This window comes from Gastrolobium bilobum, unplaced genomic scaffold (assembly GCF_033153095.1).
Source record: "Gastrolobium bilobum isolate Gb01-03AN ecotype WA unplaced genomic scaffold, APGP_CSIRO_Gbil_v1 utg16185, whole genome shotgun sequence".
Taxonomy (NCBI): domain Eukaryota; kingdom Viridiplantae; phylum Streptophyta; class Magnoliopsida; order Fabales; family Fabaceae; genus Gastrolobium; species Gastrolobium bilobum.
In genome coordinates, this window is record NW_026899733.1 from 305,803 (window position 1) to 321,913 (window position 16,111).

General features: G+C 31.6%; 1 protein-coding gene across 1 annotated transcript; it reads right to left on the reverse strand.

Annotated features, from left to right (window-relative positions):
- Positions 1-767: 767 nt before the first annotated feature.
- LOC133293118 (galacturonokinase) lies at positions 768-11,475 on the reverse strand. Its single transcript, XM_061491654.1, has 14 exons — positions 11,234-11,475; positions 10,260-10,373; positions 9,974-10,045; positions 9,744-9,787; positions 9,114-9,267; positions 8,672-8,737; positions 8,012-8,091; positions 7,252-7,351; positions 6,069-6,244; positions 4,534-4,574; positions 4,412-4,440; positions 3,308-3,377; positions 3,109-3,198; positions 768-1,044 (listed from the first exon to the last, which is right to left on the reverse strand). Exons 1-14 carry the CDS (start codon positions 11,264-11,266, stop codon positions 800-802), a joined length of 1,314 nt encoding a protein of 437 aa, XP_061347638.1. The 5' UTR covers positions 11,267-11,475; the 3' UTR covers positions 768-799.
- Positions 11,476-16,111: the final 4,636 nt, after the last annotated feature.

Genomic DNA, 16,111 nt, shown 5'->3' on the forward strand with positions numbered 1-16,111 from the left:
GCATTCCACATTGATTGAGGAGAGTAGCAAACCAAGAACAAAACCTGCCATATATGCTGGCAGGTTGAATTTGGTAAATAATAGTTATCTCTATTTGAGTGCAATAAATGGGTGAAACACTTTTTTTATGAATAGCATCGCTTGTTTTTCACTTTTTAAAAGCACTTTCAAAATTTTGTTTTTAAAGACCATGTTACATATTATATAGTAGAACATATTTTCATATTTTAGAGAGGGGACGGAGGCCCACCCTAGCAGATTTTTTTAATATACTCCGAGAGTATAAAAAAAATTTGTGGTCCTTTTCCTTTTTGGGTAAAAAAATTACTCTTATACCCCTCTCTTTTTTTATATTTCCTCCCCTATTCTCTTTTATTTTTATTTTTTAAACGGACCATCATGCCCCGGTCCACAGTAAATGCGCTCCACCCTAGTCACATGTAGGTCCGCCCCGAGACAAAGTACGGTAGCCGTCGTGTAAATTAGAAACACGTGCAAATTTAACAAATTAACATCCGTTCAAGATATCTTAAATACCTCCGTTTACAGGGCATTATATCTTTGTTTAATTTTCCTTTTTTCAATTCAGTAGTTTCCATTTTTTATTGTTGGTTATTTAAGCCTTCATAAATGAAAAAAGGTAAATAGATAGAGAGAGAGAAATGTAAATCGAATACATGAAAAGGTAAGTGCATAATAAATGAAAAGAATGCAGAAGATTTGATGAACTGGAATGAGATTCACAGCTACGATTGCTATCTTAGGAATGGTGGACGGCGAGTAAGAGTCAAAATGCTGTTCAAATTACACGTGCGCAATCACCAGATTCGCATATCAAAACTGCTGTGTCTTCGCTTAATTGGCTAGCTAACTCAGGCTGGAGCCTGAGATATTCTGTCCTAACAAATGAAGCAGCTTCAGTTGCAAGGTGAGCCTCCACAAATGCAATACAGCACCCTCTAAACCCAGCACCACTGAAGCGTGCTCCCAATACACCAGGAGCCCTCAAAAGGATCTCATACAGTTGAATCAGAGGTTCAGAACCTTGGCAGACACATCATTAATAGTTATTCGTAGACATCAAATTATCTAAAGACAAGATGCATGTAAATTTCATTTCTTGTAAACATAAGGAGATATTACTTTTAAACCACACATAAACTAAAACAAAAATGAAACCATATTAAATACCTGTCATCAGAAACATCTTAAGTTTATGGTTTAATTAATCAAAAGCCAGTCTTTTGCTATACAAAGCTCCCGCCATGTGCAGGTTCTAGATTAATTATCAAATTTAAATATTTGAACTAGTTGAGCTTAAACTAGAAGGAACTGAAACTGGATGGAGATTTTTGCATTTTCATGGAGGGAAAAAAGTCAAGAAAAAAGTTATGTATGCTGACTCAAAATGAGCTGGTTAAGAACTAAACCTCGAGTATGCAAAGCTGCAATATAGCAATGTTATTACACACACAAAAATCACTCTCCATTAAACCTCAACTAGCAAGGGTGGGGTGAGGACAATTCTTGTATGCAGCCTTACCCTTGCATATTTGCAAATAGGCTATTTCCTGGATTCAAACCTACGATCTTTTAGTCACAAAGCCATCAGTAAATCTTCCAACCTGAATGACTTGCAGTGGTTGAAGACTTTTTAACCAGATGACTCCACTTATGAAGCAATTCCCAACCTAAAACTTTGGCCACTTTATGAATCACTGTTACCCCCCACAAACATTACACATTAAAAATGTAATGTTATTTAAATCAAAGCTTGTGAAAAATTATTCATGATACGTTTGATTAAATAATTAGAATGTTCTTCAGAATTCATCTAAGAAGCTGCATTCGGTATTTTGTCTGTCAAAAAACTGCAACTGATAGGACAACGGAACCCCCCCCCCCCCCCCCACCTTCCCCCAAAAAAAAAAAAACCTAACGTTGAGATCAGGTAAAATGGAATTGTGATATAACAGAAAATAAATTGCATTGGTGAGAAACTGAGAATCTGGACTTTAAGTAGAGAACTTTCCATCATGTGCTAAGGGCTTGGAAGAAAGCTTTAGGAAAGCAATAAAGAAACATAAAGTGTAGAGAAAAATATAGAATAGTAGAGAATTAAAGGACAGAAATAATGTGTTTCAAAGTAGTAAAGGGAACAATACACGTTCCAACACTTTTTTGCGTAAAATGTTATAGTGGTTTCCGGACTCCATTTTATTTTTTAGATAACTTTTCAGGACTCAATACTTATATGCTTCTAGGAAATTCTGGCTGGGAAAGGAATTTTTTCTAAGCTTCCGTTATGATGGAACCAAAAAATGGCATGTAGACAACCATTTCCTTTAGGCTTCAATATCAATAAGTAAAAGAAAGTACTGACAAGATCTAACAAGAGAATATAAATTCATACTAATCAAAAGAAATAAATCCAAATTGAAAAACAAGAAAACTACAAATAAAAACTAATGCAATAAGATTGAAGCTCAATTGACACGAGCCCAAGTCTTTAAGATTTGGGTGCTGAAGGAAATTGCTAGGGCAGTCAAATGGAGACTTGTTCAGGGGATGATAAGAATTTAACTACTCCAATTTATAGTCTCTAAATTTTAGCGTGTATGAAGCCTGTTATAAGGTATTTATGTCTGGAAGAATGGTTTAAATCTGCTTTTCAAACTTTTAAGGTGCACTTCACTACTCCCTCTAAAAAAGAGAGTATCACATTACTTTTATAAAATTACAAACTTATTACTTAATCTGTAATTTTCATAAGTCTGTAACTTTTATTACTAGATTTGTAATATTTGACATAAAGCTTATAATTTTTTAATAAAGTAATTGGTACTTCTTTTTTTAAAGAGAATACCATCGTGAACCCCAAGCTTTTTAAAAAGAAAAATCCAGACAAGAACAGTCAATATTTGTACTAGTCTCAGATTTTTTATAGCAAGATAGGCAACTAGATAATTGGAAAGTTGAAAACTGTAGAAGAAACAAGTCCCCCTCCCAATTGGTTTCCTGTATTTCAAGTCACTTTCATCTTAGAGGAGCAAAAAAATTTGAATTTCAGAATATTCAAATAATGAATTTTGCGGTTTAGGTTTATACCACATTCATAATTTTGAATTGAACTCCAACCAGAAGCAGCAATGAGCATTCCAAAATCTTTTAACTTGCCCATTGCCCAAGCCTCAATTCCTGTGTTAAACAGTAAAATATATTACATCAAAACACAGAAGCAAAAATGAGCAGCACACAAATTTACCTCTGAAGTTGAGATTTATCCTAGCAATTCAACAGATTGTACCTTTCATAACCCGCGTATTCTCTGAGAAATAATGCTCTGCTCTTTTGGCTAGATCGGGTTCTAATTTGCACTGCACAAACAAAATGTAGGACTAAATGATTATGCTAAAATCATAACTGGAATTCAAATTATACATATGACTCATATGAAGGAAGCATAAACAGTAATAATAACCTAGAAAGATATAGAACAGATTAAATTAATTATCATAGAAGGAAACTAATTCAATGGAAAACAAAATCTTTTTTTGTGAATGCCAATATGACATGCATAATGTTATCACTTATCAGCATTTTGAACATTCAAAATTTCGGCATATCAAATCCTACATTTCTACCTTGTAGAACATTTCAAAGCCTGTTTTGGGAATGAATACATGAGAGATTGCTCCAGTTAGATGCAAACTATTCAAATATAGAGTACTTCCCATGTAAGTTTTTTATTATGCTGTTTCTAATCTGAAGGAACTCCAATATGTATTTCATATATCCAATCATCACATTTTTTTTATAGATCCAATGAGAATTATGCAAAAAAGAAATAAATTTTATCAACCTAGGCCCTTTTCCTCTTGATATCACCTCAGAAAACCACATTTGCTCTTCATTAGCCCTTAAAATATGTTATTCTTAGTCTCACCCAGCCTCAATTGTGAGGGGCTTCACAAGTTAAGGGATTATTCTTCATATGGCAGATGATTTACATGTCAAGAGTTTGGAATTCCAGAAGACATCATTTTTTATGAAAGTGAAATGTGCCAATTCAATTTGTCTATATAGTTTATGCATCTCAGTTTCCAACATCACCCAAGGTTTTCCAGAACTCTGTTTCTTCGCATATAATTGCATGACTGATGAATTTTGATACCTTAGTGCATAGTGTTTAAGTAGGTCTCTTAGTTTTCTATGGTCATACAGTACTCAGAACTGCATTCGTAGAACAAATGAATCTATTTATTTAGCTATAGGTTTCATTTTTATTAAACACTTATGCCTGCACAAAATTTAACATTAATAAAGACATCAACTGCCATTATTTCATACAAATTAACTAGTATAGAAAAAATTCTGTATACTTCTGGATCTAGCATGTCAGTGCTCATACCTTGTAAGCCTCGTAAACTTCTGGTTCAACTGCTCAGTGGAAAAGAAAAAGAAAAACTACAGTTAACGATTTGATAAAAAAAGATATAACTAGGTTCAAACGTGATAAGTTAAGATACTGGCCATTAGATAGAATGGGCTCTGCTTTATAATCTCCTGATGCTCTGCAGAATGAATTAAAAATAACATAAACCTCCCGTGTCATTGATTATTTTGCCAAATTATCTGGAAAAGAAAATGGAAACGCTAGGGTGCATGTGCTTTTGGTAATTTTTTGTTTGATAAACGTGTAAATTCAAAAGTAAATTTTAGTTTGAACAGAGTTTTGACTTATATGATATTTGGTTCCTAAAATATTTTTATGAGACTTTAATACTCACTTTTTAAGATATTAATACTGTGAATTATATAGATTTATACTTGAAAAAAATTATAAGAATCAAAATTCCAATGAATAAAAATTATAACAAACATAATCAACATAAAACCTATGTTTTACTAAGATATATTAATTAACAAATGGGACAGGATCCGTTTACAAACTATTTTTTGCAATTACACTAATGTAGGACCGGTCGTACATTGTATGATTAATGTAGGATCGATCCTACATAATGTAGTTTGTAAATAAAAAAGTTTGTAAATATAACTTGTCCCTTAACAAATTTTAGAAAAAAGTCATCTCAAGCGCCGATAAAAAGTCAAATGAATGGGGTACCACGTGTAGGACACGTGACTTTTAATGACAGCAACAAACATGAGATGACTACAGTACCCTTTTCTTTTTCCTCTTCCTTTTTTTATGGGGACATTTCCTCTTCCGTCTTACTCAGCCTGAATCTGTTTCCATTGCTGCCCCAAGCCAAACCACTGAACTACCACAGTTGCTACCCAACCATGAAGCTTCCATCCATCTTTCATACCAACATAACCAAAACACAAACTCTGCCCCATCCAGCCATCAACAAATCACAACCTCCATTGAAGAATCTGAGCACCACCCTTCTCTACTGCCAAACAACAAAACCTTAATCGAAATCCCCTTTGTCCTCTCCAAAATCCTCAAACACTATCATCAGAGAATCATTACTAGACTCAGTCACTATCACCGGTTTTCCTGCCTTAATAATGGGGGTAATTGGAGAATTAAAAGTACTTAACAAACAGAAGCTAAACACCCTTAAGTGAGTTGTGTATTAGTGCAAACAAAGAGTGTATAGTATGTAGTTTCACCGAACTTTAAGAGAAGTCGTTGTATTTTGCCTTTAAATAAATGATCATGCTGCAGCATAACCTATATCATTTCTAATCAAAATATGCATAAATTTTGTTCTTTTTGAGATTAAAATTTACCTCATTTATCTTTATAAGAAGCTAAGTTGATGCTACTAAGGGACTACAACGCAAAAAATGACCTGTGAGAGGCCAAATTGAAATTGGTGATGACTAAAATCGGTATTGTATCCATTTTAATTATTAATAGCTTCCATCTTCTAGTTAATTATATTGACGACCATTCGGACAAGTGTAAAGTTGACATATCTAAGACACTGAAATTCAGAAATATTTTGCAATGCATGTAAACTCAAGTTACTATTAAAAAATATGAATGACAACAGTAATATATTATCAGAGAAGAAAAAAAAAGAAATACTTACTCAAGAAGAATTCGTGCAGCCTCTCGACACTCTGCTACTCGCTTATTATATCCAGGGTTGTTAGTCAAAGCTTGCTTCAACCCTGAAAGTGCCAACAATATTTTGGTTGCTTTTGGTTGCTCACTCTCTAGGTACTCTTGCTCCTTTGGTAGGTGAATAAGCTTATAAGCTTTGGTCTGCATAAGCCAAACTAACACATGAAACAGAGGAATGAAGACGATAATAGCGAGAACAGAGTTGTGTAGATCTAAAATGCATTTATTTTCTTTTACATGATTTTATACAGCTTATTATTCGAAATTCAAAGAAAGTAATCCGACCAAAGAAGCCAGATATATAAGAACTACGAAAGAATGAGAAGAATCAAGCCCATACAGCAGGCTTTTATGCTAGGTATGTTATGAATATAAGAGATTTGAAGGAAGTAGACCGGTAACTATGAATAGGAAATCAAAAAGTGAAATTTTCATTTATTTTATTTATTTTGCTAAAAATAGCAGAGCAACGATCAAAGAAGTACCATAGAAGAAGCTTTAAGCTATACTAATGTAAGAAAATTCAACAAGAAACTAGTTGTTTATATCATATTGGATATCCAACCAACCAATTCTTATCTAAGTGCAAACGAAAAATACTTTTCAATTTTCATCATATATGAATTAAGCACGTATTAAAAACCAATGCAAAAAATTAAAAAGATCTAGCAGTTAGCACAAGTTTGTGGAACAAAGATTTCTTTATAATTGTGAGATAACAACTTATGCTACAATTTAGTGGCAGAAGTTGAAAGTGTTTTGGTTGACAAATGCATTTTCCCCAGCACTAAGCAAGTTCTCTGCTCTCCTAGAAAATTATACGGTTTTAAAGTTGAGGAACTTAGAGAGGAGAATATTTAAACTTTGCAGCTGAGGATTCAGATAAATGATATTGGCTGCAATTTACAATGACCTTCCCCGTTTGAATGATTTTCAAACACATATGCTCCTTCACTACAGCCTTCCATGTAGATGAAAAAAAGACACATAAACATGCATACATACAGACACAATAGGTAGTTTGAGTGACAGAAGGACACATGATCAACATCCCAAGTATCAAAATCTGATTCTGCAACTGATGGATATGCTCTAAAAAATAAAAATACGTTTAGAACTTGTAACAACACCACATATCCAGATATTACCTTGCAATTCATGCACATCAAACGACCATGGCTTGAAAGTAATATAGCTGATTGGTCCATTATGCCATTTTTCAGACCCAAATACTCATTCTCAATCAACCTATAATGAGAAAAGTAACATTTATGATAGCTGATCTAATATCACCAGACAATCAAGAAATAATTCAGTAGCTTATCTGTGACCATAGTGACTGAAAGGATGAGGCTGTAATTCCACTTAAATTTTGGTGGCAACTTAACTTTCAAACTTTGATAGTAACATTCCAGAAGCATTTTTTACTATCCAGCATAGTATGAGTAACTAGGTAGCTTAAAAAGGTGCAAGAGAAGTGTAAGAAGTGAAGGTTTGAAAATAGTATTGGCCTTTTTCTAACAAAGAAATACCCATCCATACCAAGGTAGTTAAATGTGAAAAAAGCTCATGCCTTGCTAAAAGAAAGACATTTAACAATAGAAAAATAATACAGTAATATATTTGATCATTGTGCCTTGATTTTCCATATAAATGAACTTCCCAAGCATGACATTCATAGTAAAAATAAAAGATTATGATAATCAATTTACAAAGCCCTAAGCTGTCTGCTGCTAAGAGTCCCACAGTCCAACAACTGAAGTGCCAAGAGGTGCTGACCCTTTCCAGCGCCTCACCTCATCTACTTAGGCTGACCTTTCGATGCCTTAACCTACACTGATTCATACATGTGCCCATGGTTGAAGAAGAGTGCATTGTGACTGTCTCCAAGGATTTGGATAGACTTACCTATCATATTCAATATTTTCTGTAGGAGATATTGCTAAATTATTTGCATGTTCCAAAGCCAAGAGGTAAGCTACTCCAACCTGTCAAGTTGAAATCACCCCAAAAAAAGAAAAGCGTAGTTGCCAAAACGTCAGCAATGAAGGATCGATTTGTTTTCGAAAAGAAAACCGAAATGAGCAGCTTATTAACAAAAAATAAATAAATAAATAAAATTGAGAATAGGATTGGAATAATGGATATTAACATTAATTCAAGAGTGGAATAATATATTGGGAACTGATTGTGACTAAGGTATTATTAGCAATTCAGGGTTATTAGGGTATTTTTTATTTTTAATAAAGTTACAGTCAAATAAATGAATAAATAATCATCATTTCATCAATAGTCACAATCCTGATACTGCTAGGAAATGTAGTGCATATGGATAGAGAAAGGAAATCAGATAACGTCGACGACTAAAATTGCTCCCTCCATATTCATCTTCGGTCCCAATATCCCCAACCCACACTCAAAAATGAATCTTGATCAAGAAGCTAAACTCTCTCAATCCTCTTCGGATGAACTTCATTTCAAATTTCATTACAAGGCCCCTTGATTCAGATTTTTCATTATTTTGAGGACCAGAGAAAAAGAAAGTAGACGGAGAAATTGCTATCTTACCGCAGCAGAAGAACTTAAGCCCGAACTGTCCAGACCTTCAGAACCACATATGTATCCTATGATACCCTGTATGCATTGTGACAAGGATGGGTGGGTACACATTTTAACATAAAAGAAATAAATTGCATGCAGTGATCTTCAATGCAAGAAAACCAGAAATGCATCACAAGCAGTGCGGGGTTTGCACATTTTAACATAAAAGAAATAAATTGCATGCAGTGATCTTCAATGCAAGAAAACCAGAAATGCATCACAAGCAGTGCGGGGTTTGCACAACTTTGTTAGTATTGTCTTATTTCATCATTCTCATTATCGAAGTGAATAGAACAACTTAAACTAGATTATCATAGAAAACTGCTATCCATCTGATGTATGTATAGCATAATTTTAGCTAGGTCAAGTGATAAACAGAAATATGAACCTTCACGGCATGATACCTGACCTTAGAAATATTGTTTCCCCTGCTTTGTAGTGCATGTACTGCTCCTCTAGCATAACGTCCCCAGTCACATTGTTCCTGTAGCTCAGAAGAATCCTTTGCTGAGTTCTCATTTTTTGTCTTAGTGGTTTGTCTTGGCTGCTGAATCTCATCAACTCTATCAAATACCACTCACTTTATAACTAATATTGTGCAAATTATAGAGTTATTTTGGAAGTTCAAAATAAAAAAATTATGCAATGAGAATGAGAATAGCCCAAGATCAGAATGGCGGTTGAAATGCCAATGAGCTAGTAGATCAATTGGCATGGCCCCTAAGTCTTAAAGGTTTGGGTGTGAAATGATGTTCGAGGTTTGAAATTATACATGTAAATGCATCGCGCCATATACATAAAGATAGAAGTAGGTGAAGCTTCGCTTCATTTGTCAATTAGTAAAGTTATCAATTCTATTTCATCTTCACTAACCATTATTCAGCATCTTGTAATTCTAATAATTTGGTCAGAGAGGTGGCACACCTCTAAATTAATGCATCTGGCATACAGTAGCCTAGGATAATATTATGAGCGATGGAAGAGAACTTCCAAACAATATTAGGGAAACACAAATCCTTATGATCACTGACCCTGTTACCTGAAATTAACTTCTCCTTGAAACTGTCCTGAACGAATCACAACCTAGAAGAAAGGTCCCAGGAATCACTCATTAAACAAATGAAAGCATCATGACTAGTAAGTGCAAGAGACCAAATAAACAAGTAATTTCAAAGGATAAAAGGCCAATTTAAATGCATTGATATGCTTAGCTGCTATTTGAACAAAAGAAAATTGTCAATCTAAATTGAGAACATGGTCAAATTTTACCTCACCACGGCTAGAAGGAGAAAACCCCAGAAGTATTCCCTTATTGATTGTCATAGCTGAAACAGTCCCACCCTACAAATACCAAATGAAAGAGCAAAAGAACTCATTAAAATTTCAAGTAAAGTTTGTGAGAATATAGCCTGATAATTGAACAAGTGAAATTTATCTGCCCAGCCCCAGTGCTCTAGTACGTATTGGTTAATCAAAAGTTTCCTATAAAACTTTCTCTAGATCCTTCATTAAGTTTCTTCTGTACTAACATAAAGAAAAAGATATATTCAAGTACCTGATGATCAATGTGTGCCCCCAAAGGACAAATTCGATATGGAGATACTACAACTCGAACTTCCTCTTTATTCACATTTGCCATTTTGGTAACTATCTCTCTCATTTCATTCAGCTGCAGTTTACATATAGATTAATCACTGAGTGTCAAAGACTATTGAATCAGCAAAGTTTTATCAAAAGGCAATGCTTCCTCCCCTCTAACTTTTCATTCAGGTTAAAGGGCAAACCCGCCCCGCAGTGCACAAGATTCCCCGACTTGCGAGGGTAAGGTTGAAAATCAATTGTATGCAATCTTACCCATGCATTTTTGCAACAAGGCTGTTTCACCAAAATTTATCACTGCTCCAAGGCTTGCCCTCAACTTTTCATTCCGGTTCTCGTTATATTTTTCAATTACTTCCACTTCCATACAATAGTGTAAAAATGTCAAGAACCATAAATTTTGGCGAAGTAGCCTTATGAGTTAAAAAAGTTGCTAGCGAATTACAGTCATGCCGGACATTATCCGAAGATTGAGCCACATTATAGTATTGGAGAGGATTTGCCATATATTCCTTGCACACAGATCAATCAATCTTATAATAATACAATCCAAAACCCTGTATATTTAGCTTTCCCGTCATCACAAGACTACACCAATGCAAAAATTCTTGCATTCAAGAGCAAGCTAAATACGACAATGATAGTGCAGTAACCAATCCAAATGCAACTAAAGAAATGTGAAAAAAAAAGATGTACAAATATCAGTTTCGAGATAAATAAGCCAATTGCGAACTAACCAATGCAAGATCAAATCTAATATACAAGATACAGAATCCTATCAACAAACAGCTTCAAAGAGCAGAATGCACCACCGTGAACCAAATCGAAACAGCAATGTCAGCACGCGATGCGCAAATTATGATTGGCAAAGCAAGAAATCGAAATAAAAGTGAAGGGGAATTTAGCGAGCAGATCGGGATATATATGTACCTCAGTGTCAGAAGGCCAACATTGCCCAGCCATGTCCGCAGCTGCAAACTTGTTCCGCGACGAAAATGCGAGGGTGGATTCAGAAACACAAACCAGATCGGAAAATTCACCACAGCGCAGGCACAGTGTCCAGATGAGGATAAAGAGACGCACTTGCTCACATAAAATGTACCAGATCAGGGGTTGGAGAAGCGGCAAAATCGGTTGAAAGCTACATTCACTTCATTTTTACTCTTTGTCATCCTCTCTCACATGTTATAAGATGGATGATGAATCAATGGTGAAAAGAAAAAAAATATTGGGATAAAGAATTACAAGAATACATAATCATGTTAAATACAATATGATTGCATCAATTTCCTTAGTTTTTATTTTACCCCTGCTGTGATGCGCGAGTAAGGCAAAATGGACTAGGTCGATATTGAGTTAATGGCTCAATTATTAAATAATTATAAAAATAGGGTTTGATTTTTTCTTGCTATCAACGAAAATAAGTTATTTATATTGAACTCCAAACTATATTATTTTAGAATAGAAATTAAGGTATTTTTATTAGGGTTCGCTTTTTCTGCAGTTACTGCAGATAAGTTATCTGCAGTAAGCCCAATACGATGTCATTTTGGGACGGAAATAATGGTGTTGTTGTGATTTTAATTTATTTCAAAGTTATAATAGTCTTTATATTTATAATTTTTTAAGATTTCAATACCAAAACGACGTCGTTTTGGAAATAAATGCAGATAATTTATCTGCATTAACTGCAGAAATATTTTTTCCTTTTTATAATTATAATTTATTTCAAAGTTATAATAGTCTTTCTTATTATATTTTTTTATTCTTTTAACCTTGTTTTGGAAATTAATGTAAATAACTTATCTAAGTTTATTGTAGAAACATTAAAGCTTTATAAAAAATATAAATATTATAATAAATATAGTGTTCTCGACAAGGTAGTTGAATCGCAATACGTGTCATTTTTCGTTTGTTTTTTGTATCGTTTCATGTATCCTATTGAATAGTAAGATATATAAAGATAATAAAAAATAATTTAAAAATATATAATATATTTAATATCATATAAATTCAAATTCCAAAAAAGATTCAAATATACAAAATATATAAATAACTAAAGTTTAAACCAATTATTCTCATATTGATCAATCATCAACTCTAATATTATCATTATCAGTATCTATTAGTGACTTCGTAAGGCTAAAGCAAAGTCGGTAAAGAGGTTTAGAATATTTATTTAAATTTTTTAATATATATTTTTAAGATTGATTTTTGAGTTTAAATCACAAATCAAATATTTATTTTCTTTTCCTTCTTAATAATAATTTTTTATATTTTTTAAAAATTTAAATCTCAAATTAAATTTTTATTTCTTTTTTTTATATTAAAAATTATAAATTTTAATTTATTTTTTGTATCATAGAATACACGATGCGTATCATATCATTTAATATAACCTTTATTCGACATGCTTTTTAGATACGTATTGCTGAGTTTATAAATTATTACGTATATCGTGCGATTCTGATAATTATAATTCCGAGTGGTTACCTGAACAATAACAATTCGTTGCTCAATATCTTCTTAATTGGTGGTTGGTGGGAATGCTCCGTTAAGCAAGAGAGGTTTGGATTGTATACGTGAAATAAATTTTTGTTATTATTGTTATACTTAAATTCAGTATATTTTATCAATTGGGGCATTACATATCAGAAGAGAGAAATAATTTGGTAAAAAAAAAAAAGAATTTTGGCTGACATGTAATGCTTCCAATGATGGAATATACTGAATCTTTAGTGCAACAGTAATACCAAAGATTTATTCGTATATGTGAAAACTCCGACACTCAATAGTGTAAAATTAAAATGGAAAATATAATTAAGTTAAATTGGTATAAAGATCAAATCACGATAGAATTATCCGTTGTTCTAATCATGGGATTGCGAATTCTTATTAAAAAATAGAGTAAATATCTTTTTTAGTCCTGAACAAATTTTACGATATCCACTTTAGTTTCTAATAAATAAAAGGGCTATTTGTGGTCCCTAAAAAGTTTAAAATGAACTCATTTAGTTAAAATCGTGGTCCCTCACAAATTCAAAAAAATCCATATTAGTACCTCAAAATGACTCAAATGGGTCCACTTTGAATTTCTTAGAGACCACGAATAGCCTCCACTTTGAATTTCTTAAGTACCATGAATAGCCTTTTTATTTGCTAGAGACTAAAACGAATATCGTAAAATTTGCTAGATATTTACTCTAAAAAATATTATGCTGATTTGGTGGGATAATAGTAAATGATTATTCATAAAATAATTGAGATAGGGCCAAAGAAACTAATTTATATGCGGAGTCCAATATATCGGTTAAAAATATATATAAAATTTAGGGATGGATCCGTTTATAAATTTTTTTTACAAAATTTTGCAAATTACATTATGTATGAGAACATAGTGTAACTTAGTGTTCTTCCGGGAGTACATAGTATAGTTTGTAAGAGTTTATAAATTATCTTCGAAAATTGATGCAAAATTTCAAGAATTGTTCTGATGCAGCCGTAATAACAGTGACTATTAATTTCAATTATTATTACTAGCACTCTTTATTACTAAGCCTGATGATCAGACACTACCTTCTTTGCACTATTTCTACACCAGTCTAATACACAAGTTTGTGAGTAATTAATTATGTTATTTGATTAATGAATTAACAATTAGTTAGTATATTATTGAAATTAAATATTAATTTATTAATTAAATAACATAATTATTGATTAAATGTTTTTACATTATTAATTGGTGTTATAAAAAGTTGAAAAAAATGGTGTGAGTAAACTTTAGTCTAAATAAGTCATGTCTATGTCTACCAAAAAAAATTAATAATAAGTTATACCTATATAAAATATGGGAAATGTATTCCTCCTTTTAAAGAAGAAGAGATTTTTTGCAGCAACAAAAAATAATTATGTCTTACTGATAAAATATAGTTATAATTTTAAAAATTGTTTTTTCTCTCTCTTCAAAAAACTGTCACTTGACATGTCAGACAAACAAATTTAATATTATATTTATGTCTTATGAGTAAGATATGGTTATTTTTTGTGTCTACAAATATTTTTTTCTCCTCTTGAAAACAGGAGAAGTTGGGAATCCATAAAAAAATTTAATTTTGATCTTGTTTGTTAGCCTAATGGAGGTTATAGTATAGGTGTGATATAACCTATTTTTTGTTAAATAAAAGTCTTTATCAAATCTATGGGCCTATTATAATTTATATATAATAAATTAAATATGAATCGTTTAAAAAATTAGAACACAAATATAAACAAGAATAATTCTTGTGACTACCAATCAATGTCCCTGTGCAAATTTAAATTTTCAACATTAAACTTTATATAATACTTTAAATAGCAGAAACAATATCATATAATATTAAAAATTCATTAAAAAAATATAGTAGGTAAACCTATAGGCTTTAAGGCCAATTTTTTAAAAAATAGGCCAATGGCCTAGTTCTTAAGGAGGTTTTTCCTTTGAACAACCTACCCTATCTTACGCTGGCTAAGTTTCGCGTGAAGTTTCGCGTGAAGTTTGTCCCTCGTATTCTGTGTGGTATATTTACGGGGAAAGTTTATACTTAGAACCTATTTTCTTTACAATCTTTTACAACCATATATCTTAATCTTTTATTTCTGTCAATCACGGTTATCATTTATTTTGATTTAATAATTAATTAATAAATTTGATTTGCGAAAATCTTAACCGTTGATTGACGGAAATCAACGGTTAAGATATGTAGTTGTAAAAGGTTGTAAAAAAAATAGGTTGTAAGTATAACCTTTCCCATATTTATGCGATAAATATTTTTTGTATTATAAGAGATAATTTTATTTCTTACACACATATAAAAATATGTGAGACCATATAAAGAGAATAGCAAAAATAATAAAATTTAGACCCTATACACTTTTATATATATAAAAAATAAAAGTATCTCCTGCAACATAAAAAATATCAATCATTATATTTATACCCCTAAATAAAAGGTATAAATATTTTAAAATTAATTTTATTTATCAAATACTTATTATATAAATAATTTTTTTGTATTTTTTTTCAAAATATTAATATATTAACAAAATTATTTTAATAACATATCTCTTGGCTAAGTACACGATTAATATGTAACATATTAAAAGATCATAGAGGGTAAGAAGCTATTTAAAAAAAAAAAAAAAAAAAAAATAGAGGGTAAGAAGCTGAAGAAGTAGTATGTGAATTTTTTTAAAAAAAGCTAGAAGCTCTTTTGTGGAGTTTTTAATAAAAATATATTTTTATTTTTTTTCTTCGTTAAGAAAATTAAAAAAGATATGAAAATCTATTTTATTTTATTTTTGTAAATTATGAAAATCTATTTGGTTTACCTTCTCTTTTTAAGGGCAAGAAAAGTTAAGAAAATAAAGTCAAACGAATATTACTTTAGATCCCTCGGTAGGCTTTTTTTCATCATATTAATTATTTCTGTGTTCCAAATTCATCATTTACTTATTTTCCAAATTGTATGTATGCATCTTCTATTTTCAGAATTTTATGATTTGCCATTAACCATAAACCAACTCACTTTAATAATATTTTTTGTTCCTAATAGAAGAATTTTCGGGAAAAAAAAAACATTTCATAACTCAATTTATTTCTATACCCAAATAGAGAGGTGATGTATTTAAAAAATAATAATTTCAATAAATAATATGTGTTAATGTTGATAACATATTTTACGGTATTTATATTTAATAAATAATATTTCAGGTAAAAAAAGTATTTCTTATTTTGACCAATTTCGTGCCCTCGGGCAATTAATTCACTCT

What these genes read in the sequence shown, in the direction of transcription:
- LOC133293118 (XM_061491654.1), bottom strand. Translation starts at nt 11,266, where the DNA reads ATGGCTGGGCAATGTTGGCCTTCTGACACTGAG. An exon ending in GGGCACACATTGATCATCAG is followed by an intron (nt 10,046 to 10,259) that starts GTACTTGAATAT and finishes TGGTATTTGTAG; the next exon opens with GGTGGGACTGTTTCAGCTAT. An exon ending in CAAGGAGAAGTTAATTTCAG is followed by an intron (nt 9,268 to 9,743) that starts GTAACAGGGTCA and finishes GGTATTTGATAG; the next exon opens with AGTTGATGAGATTCAGCAGC.